Source organism: Xyrauchen texanus, chromosome 23, assembly GCF_025860055.1.
Source record: "Xyrauchen texanus isolate HMW12.3.18 chromosome 23, RBS_HiC_50CHRs, whole genome shotgun sequence".
Lineage (NCBI taxonomy): Eukaryota > Metazoa > Chordata > Actinopteri > Cypriniformes > Catostomidae > Xyrauchen > Xyrauchen texanus.
The window spans coordinates 25,798,595-25,824,164 of record NC_068298.1 but is presented as its reverse complement, the minus strand read 5'-3'; the positions used below and the strand labels follow the sequence as shown (position 1 = coordinate 25,824,164).

The window sequence follows — 25,570 nt, the reverse complement described above, 5'->3', positions numbered from 1 at the left end:
TTTAAATAACTGATGGTTGTCGAGCAGTGTTTGACATATGATTCTGTCTAGATGCATGAGGAAGTAGCATAAATCTAGAAAAGCTTCTGAAAAAACGTCCTCAAGGACTCTATTTGAATATCTTTTCTTAAGTTAAGTTGAATCTTTGCCATACAGATTGGTTTGGTAACAACTGATGTAAAGTATTCAATGTGCATTTGAAACCAAATAATATGGAGAGCTTTGTTTGTAATTTGTTTGTTAAACATATGTTAAATGCTCTGTAAAATGCCCTTTGTTGAATTCAAATAAGTCAGAGCCTTGCCCTTGTGACTTCTGAGATATTGTAAAATATGCGTAGGAAATAAGCAGCAAAATGTGCAAAAATGAAAAGCAAAGAAACACACCAACAAATTTTTTATGGTTTTAATAACATATCGCCTAATCATCACAATATTATAACATTATGAAAATGATATGTTTAGCACTTATCATATATTCCAACAAAAGCATATGGTCATGAGAGTGGTCAAAATCAGTTCTGTCTGTAAATTTGTAATTCAATAAAACTATGAAGAACAGTACATGCAAGTGTGTTTGTGTGTGGAAAGGTGGAAAGTATTTTCCATTAAATGGCTACTGGTCACTGTTAGAATCAGCTTCATATTTAGTTTGTGTCCAGTGGTGTGCTATGACTCGACGACGTGGAAGAATGTTGTGTTGAGTGTGTTGAATGGTCAGTGTACAGAGCTTAAAGACACGTGTCAGGTCCATTGTTAGGTTTCACCTTCTGCGATAGCTACAAGGTTTGTTGAGCATGATAAGCATGTTGTCAGTTTATGATAAATTGGGGTGCATGTGCACTGAAAATAAGCATGTTGTGGCATTGTTCTGTGTTTATTGGGTTGAAGCTGGTCTGCCTGTATACATGTCTCTACAAATCAGCAGTGGGTGTGTTGTAGCTCTTGAAGAGTGGCTGCATGAAGATGCCGATGGTTCCTGTAACACACACTAAAACAAAGATCCACAGAAACAGACGGTCGATCACCATGGCCACATATTTCCAGTCCTCGATAATCTGTGAAAAAGAAAGAAAATGCAGTGACATGCTTTCATTTGTTTGTGAAATATGTATATCTAAATCTATATCTAAACCAGTGGTTCTCAAAGTGGGTTCGGATACGGTTGTGGAGAGAGAAAAAAACAAATTCACAGTGAGATCAGTCAACGCCACTTGGTGCCTATTGTAATGATAACTTTAATAATAATAACTTTATTTTTATAGCAGCTTTTTTCAATTTAGTGCTTCACAAAACATAAAATCAAAACACACTCCGTAAATCACAACACATTCACATAGTAATTAAAGCAAGTCTATAAAATCGTTTTTTAAAAAGACTTAAAAACAGACACAGATTCAGCAGATCTTATATCCCAGGGGAGGCTGTCCCATAATCAAGGGGCCTTCACTACAAAAGCACCTTTAGTTTTGCATCTGGATCTTTGAACAGACAACAGTTCATGACAAGAAGATCAAAGACTTCTAACTGTTTTGTAAGGTCTTAAAAGTTCTGCTAAATATTCTGGCAACAAAACCATGTAATGCATAATATATATAATTGATAATATCTTTAAATTAACCCTAAAATGAATTGGTAACTAATGCAAAGAAGCTAAAACTGGAGTAATATGATTTGAAGACCTAGTTCATGTCAAAAGTCTAACTGCAGCAATTTGCATCTGTGCTAAAGTGCTTTGATTTAAAGTTGAAAATAGCACATTACAATAACCTAGGTGAGACAAAATAAAAGCATGTATAAGCTTCTCTATATCCCAAAACCTCAAAACATGTCTAACATTGGAAATATTCTTTAACTGATCAAAACAAGAGTTGACTAAATTCTTGACGTGATTTTCAAAATTTGTATTTGTATCAAATGTAATCATTTTGTGAAATCAATTTCTAAAATCAATTCAAAATCTAGATCCTGAATCCAAACCAATGAGAACCACTGATCTTAAACTCTATAATACTTTATTGAGGTGCATTACTAATCTGCGCAACTCATTTCTTTAGTGCCTTACATAAGATCATATGAGACTAGCATGCACCTACAGTAGCTGGATTTAAATGAAACTTAATCCATAAAGTCCTCACCCCTTCATCATCGTCCTCTTTCTTCATCTTGTCAGCAATGTATCTGACCCCCTGCACAGCCTCCTCCATGTCTGGAGAGCACTTCACCGCCATCCGCTTACGAACCTCTGTGCTTTCCTGCAACTCACTAGGTCTCCAACCAATGTGCTTGGCTGAATCTTCATTGACAAAGAAGGTAGAATCCGACTCATCTGCTTCACACTTTGCTGGGAGATCAGATGAGTGCTGCTGGTGCGTCCTGCCAAATTTCTCACAATTGTTGGCTTCTCCTGGTCGCCGCATGAACAGAAAGCCAGGCAAACGGATAAGGAAGTAGTTTCTGACCCACTTCGGCATAGTGTGTGTGCTTGGGGATCGATGGTGAATGTTCAGCACACATACACTTGTGACAATTAAGAAGGTCACCAACACCATGGTGAACATCAAGTACTTCCCGATGAGGGGCACGGCAAGTGAGGTCGGAGGTACGATCTTGGAAATCATTAACAGGAACACAGTTAAGGCCAGAAGAACAGAGATACACAGAGTCATCTTCTCCCCACAGTCTGACGGTAGGTAGAACACCAAGATGGCGAGAGAAGTAATGAGAACACAAGGGATGATTATATTTATGGTGTAGAACAATGGTTTGCGCCTGATGATAAAATCGTACGTTATATCCAAATATGTGACGTCATTAGGGTCTTCATTTTTACGACCCGGCAAGGAGACAATATCCCACTCCCCACTTGGCTTAAAGTCATCTCGGCTGGCAAAGTCTGACAACAAGATGAGGTCAATTTCTGTGTGGTCATAAGTCCAAGAGCGGAACTTTAGTGTGCAATTTTGCTGGTCAAAGGGAAAGTCCCGGACCTCAATTTTACAGGCACTCTTATAGATGGCTGGTGGTAGCCAGGCAACCTCACCGTTATTTGATATAACAGCATTGCAATAGAAAGACACCTCGTATGTCCCATCAGCACTAAAAATGACAAACACATTTTTAAGATCTGTTGTTATAAGTGAATAAGAGAAAAGTATCCTCTTTTGCCTGTGTGCAAAATAAAGTGCTTAATAAAGGTGACACTCAAAGCTGATGTTCTAATTTCCTGAGTGCCAGCTCACCATGTGAAAAATGCTGTCATTCTAATCTCAGTCTCTCTAGCAATTCCTGAGATTAACACACTAACTGTGTCCTTGGACTAGGACAAATCCTGCCAAAATGCTGCATGGATGTAGCATTGTAGAGAGAAACAGTAGATTTCTGTTTCCTGGGATTATTGAGTAAATGACGAGAGGATTTTCGTTTTTGGGTGGACTGTTCCTTTAAGAAACAGTATTACATTCTATCATGCTTAGCATATCATTACTGTACCAGTTTTAGAGAAAATAATGAAAGTTAGATATATAAAATAGCTTAAATAGATAGTTCACCCAAAAATGAAAATTCTCTCATTATTTACTTACCCTCATGATCTCACAGGTGTCTATGACTTTTGTTCTTCAGCAGAACACATTTGAAGAAAAATAGAAAACTATCTTAGCTCAGTAGATCCTTAAAATGCGAGTGAATGGAGATTTCTCTTTTGAAGCTCCAAAAATCACAGACATTCAACATAAACGTCATCGATACAACTCCAGCTGTTAAATGAATGTCTTCTAAAGCGATGAGATCACTTTTGGTGTGAAAAAACATCAATATTTACTCACCCTCGTGCTGTCTCAAATTCGTATAATGTCTTTTTCTGCAGATCACAAATGAAGATTTTTAGAAGTATATGATATGTTATTGTGCATACAGTGCAAATCAATGGGGTCCAAAAGTTTCAAGCTCCAAAAAGGATTTAAAGGCAGCATGACATGCTGTCTACACCAGGTGCATTAATAGATAAAGGGCTACAACAGCTTGAGTGCTATAGCCAAACAGAACACAGGATATGATGTATATGGCATGTGATTGGTTCTTAGCAGAATGTAAGGATACTACACAATATAACAGGGCATACTAACCTGTCATTGGCTTGCATTTTCTGTACAATAACACATCATATCTCCATAAAAACATCTTTGTTGGTGTCCCTGCACCATACAAGTTTGAGATGGCAGAAAGGTGAGTAAATGATGAGAGAATTGTCATTTTTGGGTGAACTAGTCCTCTATTGTGCAAAAAAAGTATCACATAAAAACTCACTTGTTGTATAGAACAATGTCAGGCAGCCATATATGCTGGGAAGGAAGGCGGACTTTCCTGATTCCTTCATACTCTTCTGGATCCCAAATCAACCGATAATCATTCCAAATCTGCAAGGGTACACACACTTTAGAAAGACTGTCTTAAAAAATTGCAACCCAAACATGCATGTTCAACTGCTCCTACCTGCAAGAGCCAACAGTTTGTGGTCATAATCTGCTCTCTCTCATTCTGAAATACAAGCAGAAATAATAAAGTCATCTTTAGATGAAGAGTGTACTTTCACAAACAAAATGATCCATTTGTTCAGGCTTTACCCACCACACTGATGAGCTGGGCAAGGGACACTTGGATTGCAATGGTGACCTGTTGGCTCTTGTTGATTGCTGGCCGGATCAGCTTGTTGTAGCGGTCAGGGGAGAGTAGGTAATTTATCAACCGCTCCTCCACCTCAGCACACCATACTGCTGAAAATAACACACATCATTTTATAGACAGACATTAAGCAGAGTTTGAATTTGAATGAGACATTATTTAACCCTAAAAAGGACCCTGAAAGGGTTTTTTCCCAACATATTAGGGCCCACATAATACATTTCCATGTTGTTGTTGTTGTTTTTTGTTTGTTTTTTTATTTAAATTGTATAGCTTGTAGAAATAACATGTAAAAGACAGGAACATTTGCCTTTGGGTCAGCTGACTTTAAAAAATGTTTTACCATGTTACTTTTAGATAAAGTGTTGATGGCAACATTTACAGTATATATGAAATATGTCAAAACTATTATACATTTGAGTGAACTAAGCCATTGAAAAAAATATGAGGAATAAAATAATTACTCCATGTTTTTATGAAAGGTCCTATTTATCCCTCCAATTGTCTTAAGGAACTGCACCCTCCATTTGTTCTTTGGGTAATTTTTGAGCTGCCTTAAAAAAACATTTAAATTGCATATAAAAGTAATTTGTAATTCTGTTTTAATGTGATCCCAAAGTCTATAATAAAAGGGGAAAAATATTAAATAAAATAATAATCTAAGTTATTTTTAAATAACTTTTTTGAAATAAAAATAAAGTTGGTAAACATTAGCAAAGGAGGTCTCATGCTATGTTTGTTTCAATAACTTTTGGCATTTTATAGTATTTTATCTATATTACAACAATATCTTATTGTAGAAAATCAACAGTGTGCATTTTACAGTTACAGTTTTAGTAAATTTTTTAGACAGTTTAGTTTAGATTCACAAATGAATTTATTGCTTTTTTCAGTAGTCAAAATGGGCCCACTTTGCACATCCATTGCAAAAAATCCATTCCTTCCCACTAATGTTAAACAATTTGTTGCAGTGCTGCAGGGGTTGGTTTACGAGGACATTTTTTATAGGTTACAAACTGGTAATAAAAAGGCTATTATGCTATAAATGTGGTTTTTGAGGACATTAATAGAGTCCCCATAATTCAAATCGCTTAAAACTTTTGATTTTTGTGAGGTTTAGGTTTAGGGGATAGAATCTATAGTTCACACAGTATTATTTTTATTAAAACCTTTATATAACCAGAAAAAACCTCTCTGAGATTAAAAATCTCTTTTACAGGAGTGTCCTGGCCAAGATGGACAGCAAATAAGTAAAAAAGAAATACACAGCCTAATTTAAATAAATATCTCATTTTTAAATGTTTTAAATTATCTTATTTTAAAGTATCAAAATCTTTATGTCTATGGAGAGTCCTCATAAGGATAGACGTAACAACATGTGTGAGTGTATGTGCGTGTGTGTGTGTGTGTGTGTGTGTGTGTGTGTGTGTGTGTGTGTGTGTGTGTGTGTGTTGACATGTGCATGTGTTCTTTTTGAGAGGAAAGTATGCAATTTGTGGTAAAGATGCAGTATCCAGTGGAACATTATTGGGCTAGGGGCTAAATTTGAGGAAATATATATATATATATTTAGGTCAAATTTTATTAATAGATCTACAAAAACTATTTAAAGCTTTAAAGTCCAAAGGTAAAAACTGGTTATTTCCATTTGAGTCAAAATTGTCCAGTTGATACAATGGAAGGAACAATTTATTTTAAAATGTAATTTCTCTAAAACCATTATATGCATTCATAATTGGGAGTCACGTGATGCTATGCGAGGTTTGATCACTTGAATGCGAGCTCCGTTATAACTTTAGCTACAATTATAACTGGTGAGAACTGTAATAGTTTTGTATGTTAAACTGTGCTGGGAGTGCAGGATGCCAAATAATTTGAAATTGTCTGCCTGTGGGGACATTAATAAGCACTTAAGTTCTCACACGACGGATGCCTTGCAGGATCAAGATGGCAGGGTCCAGTCAATAGTGACAGTGAACCTTACGACGTTGGTCGAGATATCTCAAACATTTATGCAGCACTAACAAAAATTTAGACCGACATAGAGGGCCTTGTGGAAATAAGTTGAGCCACCATGATCACAAGAATGGACGATGTTGAGAAGCGAGTCGGGTCTCTGGAGTCGGCTGAAAGAGAGCTGCAGGCTAACCTGCCAGTCACCAAAGCTGATGTGGAATGGGTGTGGGAAAAACTAGAGGATATGGAAAATCAGAGCACATGTAATAATCTCTGTTTTGTTGTATCTTTTCTTAAGGTTAAAAAATTTGATAAGAAACACACCTTTTGCTGTGTTTCCTTCAAGAAACACACCTTTCTCCACAGGAAGCTGAAAATCTTGGCAGTGCATGGAGTGTGTTTTGTTGTTCTGGTTTGAGTAAGAGCAGGGGAGTCATCACATTGATAAGTAAGCATTTACAATTTAAATGTCTCAAAACAAGACAATTTAAGAAGAATCATTGTTGTTTTGGCTGAAATACAGGGGCAAAATTTGATTTTGGCTAATATTTATTCACCCAATGCTGATGATCAGAACTTTATTTACAGATCTTGAGGGAAAGCTACAAGCAGCTGGGATCCTTCATAAAATGGTTTTGGGTGGAGACTTCAATCTTTTAATGGATTTGCTCCTTGATCATAGTGATGCAAAGGTGTGTAGACACTTTAGAGCAGGGGTGTCAAACATACGGCCCGCAGGCTGGATCCGGCCCACCAAGGAGTCATCTCCGGCCTGCTGAATGATTTATAAAATAAATAAGTAATGTTTGAAAACATTCACGTTGATTTAGCCTGTAACTTGGGTAAGATGTATTCATACTATTATTTTATTAGCAACAGCAGAACAGATCGACATTTACATTTGTGGTGTTGCATGTAGCTATGTTATAGCTTGATCAGTGGAATTTCTTTTAATTATGCAAGACATTCAGTGCTCGCAGAGTCACTCGTATCAGCGAACACCACACATGTCTGAGAGTGACACAAGTTCCATGGCCACACATTCCCACAGTGAAGTTTCTCTCACAGAAATAATGACAACATGGACAGGTCCAAGGATAAATATTAGACGTAATAACTGTTGCATTGTTTCCGTCCAATTTAACAATTATTAATTTTAAGCAGGTTTCAATTTCTTGGAATTTATGTTCAGTTTCAGATGGTTTATTGAGGCTAAAGCTCCAGACAGAGAGCAAGCAGTTCTCTCTTTTTCTTGTAAATATCGATGCCTGATTCCTTTCAGCTAATTGTGTGTGCATTTGTGATGTAACTTCTGGTTAGTAAAATTGTTAAATTCCATTTTCAAATCTAAATATTTCCTTTTGTTCAGAGTAAAATTACCCACCAACCCGACAAATGTGGATATTGTAGTTGAGTTGAGTTGTTCTGTGGTGGGTGACTCGTAAAAATCTTGGAGTGACACGTGACAAGAAATGCTGTCAGACACAAAGACACAACTTTCAAGAAACACACTTGATTATATTTAGAAAAACAGATGAAAGAATAAAGCTGTTGATGCACGTAACTGATTCGCTGTGTATTCAGAGGCGCTCTCCACCCATAAGCACAGCGATTCTCATGGCGCTCACTGTTTCTGCTATTTCAGTCATCTGAAAATAGTTTGTAACTGCAAGAACAGTGTCAACCATGAGAACACTGCTAATTATTTCAGACCATCTCAGGAGGTGCTTTAAGTTTAATTCGCTTTATTTCCACAGAGCAATTCACATTTACACGCATTGTGAATGCAACATTACTTAATTCCAAACATTTGTGGCTGAATACATAAACATAGAAAGCAAATGATATGCAGTGACATTAATGAATTGTCGTGTGTGTCATCATAATTCACTACAGCTTCAGAAAAGGTGTCACTTTGTCAGTCATATTTTTAGTGGTGACTGGATGCTGAAACTCATGTTCTGTGTTTGTGTTTTCTTGTTCAGAGCGTGGTGTCTGTGTCCTGACTTGGTTTCTGTTCTGGGTCAGGATCCGGACACTCATGCATTTACATTTACATTTATGCATTTGGCAGACGCTTTTATCCAAAGCGACTTATAGAGCCCTTATTACAGGGACAATCCCCCGGAGCAACCTGGAGTTAAGTGCCTTGCTCAAGGACACAATGGTGGTGGCTGTGGGGCTCGAACCAGCATCCTTCTGATTACCAGATTCCAGTTATGTGCTTAGACCACTACACCACCACCACTACATGCTCAATGTCTAATCTTTTGTGCTGTGTGAGTGCACATTGCTGTGTTTGGTCCTTCATCACCATGTGCACTCGTGTCTGTTTTAGTCTGTGTGTTAGCACATAGCTTTGTGTTTGTCTGCGTGTGCTTCCCTGACCCCACCTCATCGTTAACCTCATCATGCTCCTTGTTTAGTTCTTGTTATGTTAATTGTCTTCATCTATTCCTCATGTGCCTGTTTGTATTCTATTATTTATTTTCTCCTGATTCCTGCAATTGGGTCCTCATTCCTGACTCATTCAGTGACACATACCTTTATAAATATCGACAGGAACTGGTAAAAAAATCTAAGTGGCTGGTGAAATTGGGCATTCACAGGCACTATCACAATTTTTTTTTTTTTTATCTTTTTACCACAGTATTAGTGTTGGAAACAGCATCTTTCTATTTTCCTGCTCTAATTTTCCTTTTTTTCCACTGATGATCTACCAGTGTCACTAATGAAATTATATTTTACCCAAGTTTTGAGATTGCAGTCTGAATTGAATGGGGTGACATAAAAAAGGGTGCACCGTGAAATAACACCAAACAGTGCGCCTTCTTATTGTATCGTGTTCACTGACTGTACTCCACAACAAACATGGTGACAACTTTAGTCAGAGCCGGTACTTTTAAAACGGTGATTCACTAGTTCTCGTTTTGAATCAGTTTGATAAATCCTTCAGAGAAGGAACTTACTGAATTACTCGGAAGGGTTGAATGAATATGTGATTTTCTGCAAGTTGCTTTGATTCATGTCGAAATGTTTTGTGTAGAAAGTTGATAAAACATGATAATATGATAAAGAATTGTAATACATAATTTTAAAAGCTATTTAAACAAAGTTAAAAGAAAAAAATATATAAAATATATAAACTCCTCACACCAGCGGGACAGGTACAGGATGGCAACACCAACTGCCTGAGTTACACAAGGAACGCACAGTCCATCAGTGCTCAGACTGTCTGCAATAGGCTGAGAGAGGCTGGACTGAGAGCTCATAAGCCTGTGGTAATGCAGGTCCTTACCAGACATCACAGGCAACAATGTCACCTATGGGCACAAACCCACCTTCGCTGGACCAGACAGCACTGGCAAAAAGTGATCTTCACTGACGAGTCATGGTTTTGTCTCACCAGGTGTGATGGTCAGACTCGCGTATATTCTTGAAGGAACGAGTGTTTCACCGAGGCTTGTACTCTGGAGTGGGATCGATTTGGAGGTGGAGGGTCTGTCATGTTCTGGGGCGGTGTGTCACAGCATCATCGGACTGAGCTTGTTGTCGTTGCAGGCATCTTGCCGCCGTCCTCTTCCCTCATGTGGTACCCTTCCTGCAGGCTCATCGTGACATGACCCTCCAGCATTACAATGCCACCAGCCAAACTACTCGTTCTGTGTGTGATTTCCTGCAAGACAGGAATGTGGTGTAACTCGGGTATTTGTTATTGCCATCCTGTACTTGTCCCGCAGGTGTGATATTCGAATGTACCGATCCTGTGCAGGTGTTTTTACACATGTCTGCCACTTTGAGGATTATCAGCTCACCTTCCTGTCTCCCTGTTGCGCTGTCTTAGAAGTCTCACAGTGCAGATATTGCAATTTATTGCCCTGGCCACATCTGCGGTCCTCATGCCTCCATGCAGCATGCATAAAGCACATTCAAGCAGATGAACAGGGACCCTGGGCATCTTTCTTTTGGTGTTTTTCAGAGTCAGTAGAAAGGTCTCTTTACTGTCCTAAGTTTGTGAACTTAATTGCCTACCGTCTGTAAGCTGTTTGTTTCTCAATGACCGTTCCACAGGTGCATGTTCATAAATTGTTTATTGTTCATTGAACAAGCATGAAAAACATTGTTTAACCCCTTTACAATAAAGATCTGTAAAGTTATTTGGATTGTTACAAAATTATTTACATTTACATTTGCATTTGGCAGACGCTTTTATCCAAAGCAACTTACAGTGCACTTATTACAGGGACAATCCCCCCAGAGCAACCTGGAGTTAAGTGCCTTGCTCAAGGACACAATGGTGGTGGCTGTGGGGCTCGAACCAGCGTCCTTCTGATTACCAGATTACCAGTTATGTGCTTAGACCACTACACCACTACCACTCTTAAATTATCTTTAAAATACAGTGTCCTGAAAAAGGGAAATAGTTTTTTGCTTAGTTTATAAAGCCTCTCCGCCTTCCTCCTCCATTTCTCAGACAGAATGTGTAGCATGTATAGGTTACGTGAATAGAATGAAGTGCACATTTATTTCACATGGTGGCGGTTTTGCATTACCGTGATACAAAAGATTCTACCAGTTTATCCTGTCTACCGGTATACTCCCACCCCTATGGTAGCGGCAGTGCAAACTAATGGATTAATTTCACATTTGTTTTCTCTTGGTAGTGGAACACAGCAATGCTGCTTCTCTCCCTGTTATTGTACTATCTGGCCCTGGAACCATTAGCAGCCGCAATAAGAAAAGTGAATGATTTTCCTGGCATTGTAGCAGGAGGTGTGGTGAATAAACTTGTAGTCTATACAGATTATATATGATTATTTGTTTCCGACCCTAGTAGATCTATGCCTAGCCTCCATAGAATTAATTATTTCTCCAAATTTTCAGGATATAGGGTGAAATTGTCTAAATCAGAAGCTCTTGCTCGGACAGCATAGTGCCCTGCCACAGCTTTCCAACCTGTTGCCTTCCAGTGGCCCAAGAAAGGCATTAGGTATTTAGCCATTTTATTTACAGCAAATGTGAGACATTTAGCAAGAGTTAATTTTGAGGAGGGGGGCCTGAGTTGCTCAGCGAGTATTACGCTGACTACTACCCCTAGAGAAGTATCCAGGGTGTGACTCCAGCCAGGTCTCCTAAGCAAACAAATTAGCCTGGTTGCTAGGGAGGGTAGAGTCACATGGGGTAACCTCGTGGTCGCGATTATGGGGTTCTCACTCTCAATGGAGCACGTGGTAAGTCTCCACATGCAGAGTCTCCGTGGTGTCATGCACAATGAGCCACGGGATAAGATGCGTGGATTGACTGTCTCGGAAGCAGAGGCAACAGATTCTTGTCCTCTGCCACCCGGATTGAGGTGCGTAAACGCGCCTCCACAAGGACCTACTAAGTAGTGGGAATTGGGCATTCCAAATTGGGAAGAAAAGGGGATAAAATAAAAAATAAATAATAATTTTAATCTATTAATGAAAAGTTTCGTAGATAGGTGGGCTTCAATACATTTATCAATGGCAATGAAGAAGATCAATGTTAAAAATAAATGAATTGTACCCCTAAATTCAATTATCTACTACAGTCTCTCCCTCTAGAAATGTCTCTTTATTATTTTAGACAATTTGATGGAATATCTAAGTCTTTTATTTAGAATGATAAATGACCTTGGTTGCCTTTCAGAAAGTTACATAGACCAATTGACAAAGGAGGTTTAGGCCTCCCCAAATGTATTTTTATTACTATGCTTTTAATCTCAGACACCTGGCCCATTTGTCTCTTCCACCTGAGAGAGCCCCTCCTTGGTAAACCACTGAACAAGCAGTCCTTACTCCAATCTCACTTGTAACGGTGGCGGCCCGATAATAAATTCAAACAATCAACCAACAATTGTTGAAATAAAAGTTAATAAGTTCGGGCGCCAGACAGGTGTAACCCTGTCAATATTTTCAGAACAATAACCCAGATAGCTTGGATGCCACCAGTTACATACACAAAATAAAAAATAAAAATCACAAAGGACAGTGCAAAATCATTTTAGAAATGTCTGTATTTCTCACCATTTCTCACAAGAAAAGAACAAACAGGAAAAAAATATATATATACAACCACTTTAAACTGTCAGTCAAATTTTCTGTACAAAGACCACAGATTTAACAGTTCGTTCATCCAGGCACAGAATCAGATTTTGTGAACAAAATGGAATATCAAAAATGTCAATTTTGTCTGGTAGCAAAAATAAAAAAAACTCCAAAGCCAAACAAACCGAGCCAAAACAAAATAAAATAAAATAAAAATATTACTCACTGCTTAGTTTGTGGGGAACCGGAATAACCCGGATGTGTAAGTGCAGAGGTGAATTTGTGTGAGTGTTTGGAAAACCAGCAGCAAATCCAGCCACGCCGTAGCCTTTAGCAATGGTGAAGCTCTGTTGAATGGTAAATGGGAACAACCCAGGATCCAGACGCCCCTTAAAACCGCTCGCTTGGGGTTCTTTTACACGCTCCGCGCTGAAGACATCGTTATGGAGAGCGGTTTTTCTCACCAGCATTCGCTCCAGCAGAGACACAGCATTTTACCCGCTGAGGATTTCATCACCGCCTTCCAGGTAAGTGAAAACAACACCTTACTTTTCATTTAGTATTCCCCGTCCAACCCCCAACAGCTTGTTCGGTTCAAGCGGTTACTTTCAGTTTGGCGTTTCGACTGTTATAGAGGCTCGAGGCTTCTCACCTCGATAAATCGCACTCTTAACAACAAACTTCACGTCTTTTCCAACACTTTTCCTCTTTTTTTTTTTCCTTTTATGTGACAACCTCATTTCCGTTTTCCCCACTTAACAACGGAAATGGGCGGAGACAACCTTAACTTAATTATTTAATTTGTTTTTGTAACGTTTCAACTCCACCACACACTATTGGAGGGAACCAGAATTGTGTTGGTAATTTTAAATAAAAAATTTTGTAGAGTTCTTTCTTTTCTTTTTGTTTGTTGATTTTTATTTCATTTGTTTTTTCTCAAATATCTTCTTTTGTTTGTTTTCTTATATGTGTGCATAGTGTAATTTAGGCTTTGACCACAGCAATATTTGTTGAGGGACGAGGTGGAGTTGGGGGAAATAATGGGAGTTAAGTTGATTCTGTGTATATATGTTTTGTTTATTCCATATTTCACATAAGAATCAATAAAAATAAAAAAATAGCAAAAACAACAAAAATTTAATTTTTCCTTTTTGTTTGTTTTTATGTTAGAATAGAATAGAAGCCTTTATTTTGGTCACGCATTATACATACATTTTTTAATATATACAGTGACATTTATTTGTTTTCACATATCCCAGCTAGGAGCAGATAGGGTCAAGGGCCTTGCTCAAGGGCTTAACAGTGGCATCTTGGTAGTGCTGGGGCTTGAACCCACAACCTTCTGGTCAGTAACCCAGAGCCTGTGACAAGGATAAATAATGATGTTGTCAAAGCAATATAAAAAAAATAATTTTAATTGTAACCACCATTGGCAAGTGTGGCAAAAGGGTAGTTGTAGATGCTGTATAAGCTAGGAAGGCCAAAATGTAATTCCAGCAGGAACAAGTGAAAAGTATCTCAAAGAGAGAGACAAAAACTTTACAGGTGTTTCTGTGCAAGTGTCTCTAAGGGACAGCAAGTCAGTACAAATGCATCACTATGTGGACACGGAGTGTACTGTGGGGACTCTAAACAACAAGATTAAAGATGTCAGAAGAAGAACTGAGGCAGCGGTCAGCATTCAACACACAATCACCCAGTCTGAGAGTCTCTCTTCGCTTAGTAAGACATTTCATCTGACTAACAGCTGAACAAGTACAGCTGAAACATGCTAAATTAATGTTAAAGCTATTTTAAAGCAGAATAAAGCAGAACCAAACTCTCAAAGAATTTCTCAAATCTGAGGGAAAAATTACAATAATTGATTCTGAAGAATCATTCTGTACAAAATTATCCACAAAAACATAACACAATCCTGCTTTTTACTTTAAAGATAGCTCTAGGAATGCATGTCAGTGTCAAGTTTTATCATCTTCTCAATTGCATTAACACATTCATTATTATGACTGCAGACAATAAGATGCACAGAGCACCAATCATCATGATCCATTGACAGCCTGCAGAGGGACATAGAAGTCTCTCACCAAGACCCTGAAGTGAAGATCTGTCTTTGCCAAGGATGAGTCAGCAGTTCACTACATCACTGCCTCATCAGCACACATTACCTTTATCGCAAGCTCTCATATTTCTGCATATGATAGCAGAGTCTGAGAGTAATTAGCATAATGGGGGTTTACTGAGAAAAACGGCATGTCCATAAATGAACACTACAAACTTTGCAGCCTGTGATGATCTAAGAATTTTCAGTCGCTTAATATGACATATTGTAGGCAATTGATTTTCCAATGTTTTGACAAATTGACAAAAAAGTAAATGGTAATTCAGATTACTAGAGAATATTTCACAGCACTATTACAGAAAGGAAGTACTGGGCAGTTTCAAAGAAAGTGACATAAGGTAAAGGACAGGTTTCATGTGAATTCACAACAATAATGGATCACTCTGAGAAAAATATTTTTTATTTCAACCTAACCACTGTAATAAGGAGTCATCCAAGGTTTTACCTGTGCTTATGGCATTGCACTGTAAGAACATAAAAGGGGTTAACTTTTAACATCCCAGACTTTTGATGGCTCCAAATTACAAAGTTTTCCTCCTGTGTAGTATACACTCACTGACCACTTTATTAGATACACCTGTACACCTACATATTCAAGTGATTATCTAATCAGCCAATCATTTGGCAGCAGTGCAGTGCATAAAATCATGCAGATACAGGTCAGGAGCTTCAGTTATTGTTCACGTCAACCATAAGAATGAGGAAAAACTGTGATCTCAGTGATTTAGAGTGGTAGGTCAGCAGACAGAAACGCCTTGTTGATGTGAGAGGTCAAGGTAGAATTTCCAGACTGGTCTACGGAAACTCAGATAACCCCTCTGTACAACTCAGTTTCACCGACCACATCTGAAAGACAGCACAATCATGTAGATTTACACTACAATATCAAGAAAATAAAACACTTCCTCTCTGAACATGCCACACAATTCCTTGTTGAGTCATATGTCATATCTAGACTGGATTACGGTAACGCTCTCATTGCTGGCCTTCCTGCATTTGCAATTAGGCCTCTGTAAATGATCCAGAATGTAGTAGCCCATCTGGTCTTCAACGAACCAAAGAGAATGCATTTTACACCACTCTTTATCTCTCTACACAGGCTGCCGGTTGCAGCATGTATCAAGTTCAAGGCTCTGATGCTGGCATCAGCAACAGTCACTAGATCTGCTCCAGCTTCCCTAAAATCATTCCTGCAGAACTACGTTTCCACCAGAAGCCTGTGGACGGCATCTTGTTGTACCAACACAAAGAGGCACCAAATCAGCTTCACTGTACCTCAGTGGTGGAACGACCTTACCAACTCCATCCGTGATACAGATTCCCTTTCGGACTTGGCTGAAGACACATCTTTTCCATGAGTACTAGACCATACATACATTATATACATATATTGTTGCACTCTTATCTGTCATGGATATTATTTTTCTGATGCAATTGAAACTTTGTAATGCAGCAATTTTTGTACTACTGATAAATTGATTATGTTGTATTATTCCTCTTTTGTAATTCGCTTTGGATAAAAGTAGCTGCCAAATGAATAAATGTAATTGTAACATTGGACTGACCTCAGGGTGGCTAAGAGGAACTGGCACAAATCTAAAGATCCTGCAGATCTGAGTAAGTATAAGGCTCTGCTTCCTTCTCGGCTAATGTCTCCTCTAAAAAAGCTTCCGATTTTCAGGACAAGATCAGCAAAACTATAAATGCTCACAGCTTATTTAAAACATTTAATACACTCTTCTGTCCTCCCCCTCCACTCCCCAACACCTCACTGGCAGCAGATGTTTTCGGCACTATTTTCACTGATAAGGTTGGAGCCATCAGCAATACATTCTCTGCAAAACACCAACTCAAACACCCACCTCCTCTATGTAGCTCTTCTCCCTCTACGTTCAACCCTCTAATGAGGCTTTTCCACTGCATGGTACAGCTCGACTACACTCGACACATTAATCCAAAAACTAATCACGATTAGGATTACGGCTGCCATGATTATGTAATCGTGAAAACTGACAATTACAGCATTCAATTTAAGTCTGCTCCTGTTGCATCAATGGTTTCAACAGGCTGATGAATATGACAATCTGACTTTAGTTGCTCATTCATTTGCACTGTTGAGGGATTCTGAAGAAATTCTGAAGGCCTGAGGGGGTGGAGCTCAGCCTCACGCGCTGCTTCGACTACCGAGCTCGGTTTCGGGCATGCGATTTGTGAAACAGAAACAGTCACACTTTGCTTGTAAATATCGAGGAATAAATTCTTACTGGATAAACTTTTCGTTTTTCTCTATTCAATTAATTAAGAGTGGAAAGTTATTAAAAATGCATAGGCAAAAATGTGATTGAGAATGAAAGGATGCAAAATATTTATTCATTTGGCATGTCAGACCAGCAGAAAGGCTTTACTGGCCCTGAGAAATTGCCACTGCTCAATCCGGATTCTCTCTATCGTGGCACAAATTTCAAAACTTGTGTGACCCGTTTTAATTTTAATGAGTTTTGAGTTTTTACTTTAAAGCGCTATGGAGAAAGTCAAACATCTCAAATGGCAAGAGAGCTACAAATTCTAACCAACACTGGAAAACAGCTAAAACACTATGACATGCGCCAAACAAATTGTTTTAAACTACACATCATCACGCATAATAAAATTCAGTTCGAATGATATTAGATATTAGGAAACAAACTGGACATGTATACGTTCAGATATTAAAATATTCTCTACAGAGATAACTTAAATAATTTAGAGCCAAATTAAGTGTTTTATATTTTGTATATATATATACACACAGAGTGCTGTGAATAATTATTTACCCCATCCTGATTTCTGCTGTTTTTGTGTATCATACTAAATTGTTTCAAATATTCAAGAAAAATCTTACATAAAACCAAGGCAATCAGAAAAATGTTATCCAGTACCAACAGGACCTATGTAAAAATGGATTTGCCCCCTTAGTTACTAAATCCCCAAATCTATGAAACTGTATTCATAATGGGCTTCGGCTGGACTAGACACACCCAGGCCTGATTACTGCCAGCCCAGCTCAGAACTTTTTCAGCAGTATGGAGTTGGCTAAAATGTCTCAACCAGCAACACACTTTGCCAGTGGTTGAGTTGAGTGTGTTTGATTAGGGAGATATCCACAATGTGTAGTGTTGGGGGGCCTCCAAAAACAAAGCTGGGAACAACAAGGTCAAAAGAAATTCCAGAAATGATGAGGAATAAGGTGATTGAAATACATCAGTCTGGAACGGGTTACAAAGCTATTTCAAAGGCTCTGCGACTCCAAACCACAATGAGAGCCATTAGCTCCAAATGGAGAAAACTTGCCACTTGAACTTTCCCTGAAGTGGCCGACGTTCCAGAATTCCTCCGAGAGCACAGCGATGACTCATCCAGGAAGTTACAAAAAAGCCAAGGACAACATCCAAGGAACTGCAGGCCTCTCTCGCATCAGTAAAGGTCCCTGTTCATGACTCCACTATCAGAAAGACACTGGCTAAAAATGCAAAGAAGAGTGGGCCAAAATACAGTTACTTCAATAAAAAAATATTTATTTGAAAACTGTGTATGTTGTGTTTACTCTGGTTGCCTTTGTTTTATGTTATATCTCATTTGAAGATCCAAAACAATTTGGCATGAAAAATACACAAAAAAGAAGAAATCAGGAAGAGGGCAAATACTTTTTCATAAAAGTATGTGTATATATATAATTGTATTATTATAATAAATTTTTACTTATGGATTATTTCTTTGTTGCTTGTTTCTTGAGGAAAAACTAGTCAACATCCGACTGAAATATAGATCACAATATAGTTTGTCAATTAAGCATTATGGTAAAGTTGATTTAAAACCAAACAGAGTTTTTTTGTTTTTACTCTTACTATGTTTGTCAAGTTCCAAATAAAGAGATAATTATATACGAGAAAGCTGTTTTCATTTATAAAGTAATTAATTTACTTTTTATTTAAAAATATTCAAAAATAGGCATTACAATATGGTTATTTAATATATAAAATTATTGTTAGAGATTTTTGTGATCTATATGACCGTTGTCGTGATGTAAAAAGATTCATATTGTGATATAAGATTTTGGTCATATCACGCACACCTAATTAAAATATAACCCAATTTTCACTCACACACAACCAAGACACACAGGCACAAATCCTAAAGCAGGTTTGAAAAGAAATACACATAGACACACACTCGCACAAAAACAGCATCTCAGGATTATAAAACAACACACACACAGTGGCATGCACTGAGTTTTTCCACCCTGGTGCACTTCAACTCTGTGAATAATTCAACTGCACAAAAATAAAACCTGACTCCTCTCACAGACAACACACAGACACAAACACACAGGCCAAGTCTAACTCATATGGTACTTTGCAGAGGATACAAACTGATAAAAAAGAAACCTGGCACTGGCTTTTAGCCCCAACACACAGACTCCTTCGTACAACTTAAGTAGCATATAAAGGATGCTCTAATGTTTGACCAGGCAGTACTTAACCATTGTGTATCTGCAAATGTGTGTTATCAGGGTTTGAGTTGCATAAATATCCACCAACTAAATTATTGAAAGGTTTTCCATCTGCAGCCAAGCCGTACTGCATTAAACAACTTACACATATACAGTAAAATAGCAGTGACCCTTCAGCTGCCCTAGTGCTGCAGTTTGAAGCCACAATTTTAAAAGAGAGTGTTTCTCTCTTTCTCTTACTCATGCTCAGACGTTTCCTCCCTGCTGAAGGCTTTCCCCCACATTGCATCTTTCAGTTTGCATTACATTCATAATCTAAGACTGTGTGGGTGTTTCCACTTACTACACTCTGAAATCATAATACACCACAGAGCAGATATGATAAGAGATCATGGCTAATAATCTCTTATTCTTTTCATGAAACAAACAAAGATATTTAGAAGAATATTTCAGCTCTGTAAGTCATCACAATACAAGTGAATGGGTACCAAAATTTTGAAGCTCCAAAATGCATATAAAGGCAGCATAAAAGTAATCCACTATAATAGTCCAGTGGTTAAATCCATGTCTTCAGAAGTGATATGATGAGAAGCGAGATGTGCTATTTTGATGGAAAAAGCATGGAGGTGGAAAAATCACATACTCCCCTCCCCCCCACACACACACACAGTGGCAGATAATTCACAACCAGATCCATATTTAAGTCCTTCTTTATTATTAAGTCCTATTTTACTTCTTCACTCTAAGTTCTTCTCCCTGCTCAGTAGGAGGCAATATGCACAAAGAATGCAAATCGCCAAAAATAAAAGAAGAAGTGTAAAATGTGATAGTGAAAGTAAAAGTGGAGATTTATAGTAAAAAGGACATAAATATTGATGTGTTTCTCACCCACAAGTATCATATCGCTTCTGAAGGCATGGATCTCACCCCTATGGATCACCTTTATGTGATTTTTGAAGCTTGAAAGTTCTGGCCACCTTTCACTTGAATTGAATGGACCTACAGAGCTGAATAATTATTCTAAAAAAATAATTTATGTTCTGCAGAAGCTAAAAATGTCATACACATGTAGGATGGCCTGAGGGTGAGTAAAAGATGGGACCATTTTCATTTTTGGGTGAACTATCCCTTTAAATGACCCCAGTAATACACCCTTCTGGTTCTGTATGCACCATCTGTATCAACGACTATAGTACAGTCTATAGCATATCTATAACTAGAACTAATAATTTTCTTTCTTCTAATAAATCAATGTAAGTTCTTATTAGTTGACATATCATCACATCATAATTTTCTGCATTGTATCAACCAAATATTTTATCAATTATATTGATAACCATAAAATAAAATCACCTACAAAACAAAACAAAAATCTTTATCTTTTTAATTCAGGAAGTCCTAACATACTGGTGCAAGTAACAGCAGAACTCCAGGACTAGACTGAACTACTGCAATACAGAACTGTTACTGGATCTGCACCCTCCTGGACTCACTTCTATGTTGCCTACAGAAATCTGCAGTCAGTGAGTGAGTGGCACTTCAAGGTACCAACACAAAGAGGCAGAAATAAAAATCTCCAAAACCTTAATGTTCATTGCACCTGCTTAGTTGAACGATCTCCCCCACTCCATCAGAACAGAGTTTTTTGTCTTGGAGATTTGTCTTGTGGGACTTCTATGTTGAATCTATTTTGTTGTATTGCTTGATTTGCAAGTTGATGTGGATAAAAGTATCCGCTAAATGAATAAATGTATAAGGGTAGAGGTTTGATTACATATGACAATGCTTTAAAGGTATAGTTCACCCAAAATTGAAAATTATATTATCATGTACTCAACCTCATGTTGTTCCAAACTAATATAACTTTCTTTCTTCCATGGAACACAAAAGGAGATGTCAGGCAGAAGTAATATTCACTTCATACAATGAAAGTGAATGGTGACTGAGTCTGTCAGTCCCTAACATTTAGCCTGATAGCTCCTTTTGTGTTCCACAGAACAAAGAACGTTCCCTGAGTTTGGAACAGATGAGGGTGAGTACATAATGAACAGCTTTTAGCATTGAATGACTAATTATAATCAATTTAATTTTCTGATTTGTGCATATGGGGAAAGAAACCTGAAGTGTATGCAAAACAAGACTTCTCTGAAGTTGTCTAATTTTGTTGTCTCTCTCACACACACACACACACACACACACACACACACACACACATACACACAAACATACATTATCTATTTATCTATCTATCTGGGTGTGTGCGTTCATTAATTAGTTTGAGACCCTCTCTGCAGCTCTGACTCACTGAGCAAAATATCTTATCAGAGTTATGTCATAGTTAGCGTACCTCAAGGACTAAAGCGCACACATATTACTACCCCTGCCCTAAAATGGACTGAAATTAGACTTAAAAAACTATCATCCGGAAATGTGCACATGCCCAAGGTCCACACATACTCAAGGGTCCCTTCTAGGTTTATCCTTGTGTGCATGACAGCACACAGTCATGCAGCCTAGATGAAAGGTTCACATACTATCACACTTTGATGTTTTAGTGATTTAATATGCAGATTCATGTTCAATCAATAATATGGGTTTTCAAAAGTAAATACTTTAACTTGAATATGTACTGTAATTAAGTTCTCGGATAATACATTTGTAAACTGTATAATATAATGGTTACCTCCTGACCTCAATTTATCTTTGTATATTGAGATAATCCATTGTAAATATTATTTATTAGCAATATTTAATAACTACTTGACACATTACATTTCTTGTTTATTGCCAGATTGATTGGTGAATTTATGTGATAATGTCACATTACTCTTATTTAGATACAATGGACTCACCCCAGTTTATCAGAAGCACCAATCAAGAATGCAAACTAAAGACATTCATTGCATCAATTAGGCTAATCATAAATAATCAAGTAATCATAAATTCATTTTAAATGATCGCCGTATGTGCGTAACTGCGTAATTTAAGGGTTGTTTTAATTAGGATTTAATTGCAATATACAGTCAATACAGATGCATTTAACCTCATAATATAGGCTAACTATTAAAAAGCTTTAATGAGTATGGCACTTGATCATAAGTAATCTGTATGGAAGGAGCGCTGCTTACCCGACAGTGTGAGAGCGACAAACCAAAGTCCTGAAGTCATCAGAGCAGCCATATCCTCAACGATCCCCTCCGTCAACACTTACATCAACTAAGCGGTAAAGATATTGCATTAAGGTCCGATGACCAGGTCCTTTACATATCCATTTCCCCATAGACTTCACGACTCTCCCTGTGATTAAAACCAACAGATTTAAGCACACGACAATGAGCAGCCTAGGCTCGTGCGCCTCTTTTGTGTTCAGTTTATGAGAATGTGCGTGTTTAACGCCAGTAGAGCTGTTCAGTTCTCTTTCAGTGATAATCACCCACAAAAGCGACCGTATTGTTAAGCACTTTGGGTTTTATCTTCTGCACGCGATCTGACTCACGCGCTCTCGGCTGACGACGCGCCTCTCTTGCGCGCGCGGAGACTAAACATCCGCGAGCGCAGTCATTTAACTCATGTTAAAATAAGTCTTCTAAAGCTGATGCATATTTCAAATATCCCAGTGCATTGCATGATTTCAAATAATATTTTAACAAGCCTTTTTGCTTTCCCCAAACATTTTGTTTCTCGTTTCTCATTTTTTTTAATGTAAACTGGCGCCGCTTTCTTGCGTGAGCAACTGGCTTGGTGTGTGTCACGGTGGCAGGAGAGTTTACTGTTTGGCTGTTCTGCACTATGAAGCATAAGGAAACAGTTCACTAATTATAGATTAGAGACTGGTTGATCTCTTTCCCACATTCAGTATATTTATTCATGAATATCCTATGATAGTAAGACTTTAAATTAATTTCCCATTGGGTAGGGTTTATAAAGGGGTTCATTAATGATTATTCAGTGATTTACAAATAAATAATGTATATGCAATTATAGAAACATTTTAATCCAATACTTCTTAAACAGTGAGCATCTTAACTTAATATATTATAAATGCTTAAAAAATGTGCTTGTTCATACTTATTTTAATCAAAAACATAACATATAGGTATACTGTGCAAACGTTTTAGGCATTTGTACAAAATGTGCAAAATGCATAGTGAGGATGTCTTCAAACATAATGTCATCTCTTCATGGCATATAAAGTCCAGTAAAGACAAAAAGCTAAATCAATATTCAGTGTGACCACCTTTGCCTTTAACGGCACCAATTCTCCTAGGTACACCTGGACACAGTTTTTCTTGGTTGTTGGCAGATAGGATGTCCCAAGCTTGTTGGAGAATTAACCATAGACCTTCTATCAATTTATTTAGTCTCAATTGTTTCTGTCTATTTATGTAATCTCAGACTGACACAATATTCAGAGGGGACTCTCTGTTCTTCTATTCTAATCTTTTCTATTTGCAAAAGTAATGTTTAAGAGTCTAACATTTGTATTTCCTTTTGACACACTAAAGCTGAATATATAAATAACCATCTTAAAGACAAATGCTTTTGTGAAACATCATATATACCTAAGACTTTTGTACAGTACTGAATAAATAATGTATTTATTATTATTTTGCCACAGTGCGCTTTGTGTTTATAATGATTGTAATGTCTGGACTTGGATTAAGATACATTTTTATAGGTTACTAGTGATGAACAGGTGTTTAATAAGCAGCTATGGTCAAATATTTGGCAGGTATTGCTTGAAAGCATGTTGTTATAACCACATATTAATGCTTTATAAGCATTTGTATAGGCTAGGACGCATTCACGAACCCCTTTATTAACCATTAACTAAGGGTATGTAAAGTGCGACCCATATGTTCAAGGTCCAGACAGTTAACTTCTCTTGTTCAATGAATTGAGTATGTCTTCATCCATAGTTGAGCTTAGTTCAGAATAGAAAGTTTATTGCAATTTCACATAAAGTTGTAACATAAAGAGGGCTAGGTAGTCGCAAACTTCAAAGGATAAATATGTTGCCATACAATTGTTTTCTTAATTAACTTTCAATGAACTTAATTAACCATGAAAACCCCTATCGCACTCACAAATTAATCCATCACACTCCATCACAGATAGAAACTCAAGGGAAAAAGACTTAACATGAAATGGAGTAAAGCAGTGGAGCTTTGAGACGTGGTAAAGGTCCTGGCACACCACAAACAGGACTCTTGACTTATCAGAAATAATGTGCAGATGTGTGGGAAAGAAAGAGGGGGAGAAAGTGTGCTCTTAAGTGTGCTGAAGGGAGAAAGTGTCTGAGCGTGTGTTAGAAATTAGTGTGAGAGCAAGACAGAGAGGGTGGGGGAGGCCATTAGTTTGAAGATGTGTAAGTGGAGCCAATGGAGTGGCCATGGACCTTTAGAACATTAAAGGTGTTTGTGCATTTCAAACACACACACACACACACACACTTCACACTCACTTACTCAACCATACTGAAAGCTTCTAGCCATTAGTGTTTGGTAAATGGCTGTTTATTTTAAACCTAATTTAGTTTGAGTGAAGGAGGACCTCAAAAAATGTTTTCAGATACAAAAATTAAATACACAAACGATGCACAATATTGATTTCTGCTCAGGCACAGATGCATGTTTACTCTAATATTCCGTCTTTCATTTGTTCTTGAAATAACATTATAGCTGTGTAATATGAAACAGAAAACAAAGCACTTAAGTGAAACAAAGCTTTGGATGTTGAAATATGCTCATCTTTTAGTTACATTTCTGTTTTTGTCATTGAAAATAATAAATCATTACGAGATTCTTGCAATTTTACATTTTCTACTAGAATATCCCTAGAAGTGACACTATTTTGTCTTGTTCTTCTATACAATGTTTTATAATTGTCACACTTGTATTTTTTTCTGTCCCCTACAGTATCAATGTACTAATGTAACAAATTACAATTTACAACATTTCATGTTTAAATCTACAGTAAATAGCCTGCCAAAATATTTTACTTTTCATTCTGAGCACTTATGATATGACTAAGGATATAACTGATCAGATAAAGTGATCACGACATGGCTTTTTTTTAAATTATTTTAATATGTTCCTTAAGGTTCATTGATAATATGAGTAAAACATTTTTCACAAATACACAGTCATATACAGTATTTGTAAAACATGATAATTTGCCTCTGTCAGAGATGCTCGGATTTGGTGCTGCTTCTCCTTTAAGACTTGACAATAAACGGCCACTGTTATGATTGGCT

At 37.5% G+C, this 25,570-nt stretch overlaps 2 protein-coding genes across 5 annotated transcripts in view; one reads left to right on the top strand and one right to left on the bottom strand.

The window, feature by feature from the left end:
* Positions 1-25,570, top strand: part of cstf2 (cleavage stimulation factor, 3' pre-RNA, subunit 2) — a 174,798-nt gene that overhangs the window by 49,640 nt on the left and 99,588 nt on the right. The window lies entirely within an intron of this gene.
* chrnb5b (cholinergic receptor, nicotinic, beta 5b) lies at positions 409-23,882 on the bottom strand. 4 transcript variants are annotated; one of them, XM_052154744.1, is made up of 6 exons: positions 22,443-23,882; positions 4,629-4,774; positions 4,494-4,538; positions 4,308-4,417; positions 2,138-3,098; positions 409-1,057 (listed from the first exon to the last, which is right to left on the bottom strand). In XM_052154744.1, exons 1-6 carry the CDS (start codon positions 22,492-22,494, stop codon positions 914-916), a joined length of 1,458 nt encoding a protein of 485 aa, XP_052010704.1. In that variant the 5' UTR covers positions 22,495-23,882; the 3' UTR covers positions 409-913. The 4 variants fall into 4 exon arrangements, with proteins under 4 accessions (XP_052010704.1, XP_052010705.1, XP_052010702.1 ...); XM_052154745.1 differs by having other exon boundaries at positions 4,629-4,771; XM_052154742.1 differs by lacking the exon at positions 22,443-23,882 and adding an exon at positions 12,933-13,414.

What these genes read in the sequence shown, in the direction of transcription:
- chrnb5b (XM_052154742.1), bottom strand. Translation starts at nt 13,176, where the DNA reads ATGCTGGTGAGAAAAACCGCTCTCCATAACGATGTCTTCAGCGCGGAG. An exon ending in GGTTCCCCACAAACTAAGCA is followed by an intron (nt 4,775 to 12,932) that starts GTGAGTAATATT and finishes TGTTATTTTCAG; the next exon opens with CAGTATGGTGTGCTGAGGTG. An exon ending in GACATTGTTCTATACAACAA is followed by an intron (nt 3,099 to 4,307) that starts GTGAGTTTTTAT and finishes TGTCATTTTTAG; the next exon opens with TGCTGATGGGACATACGAGG.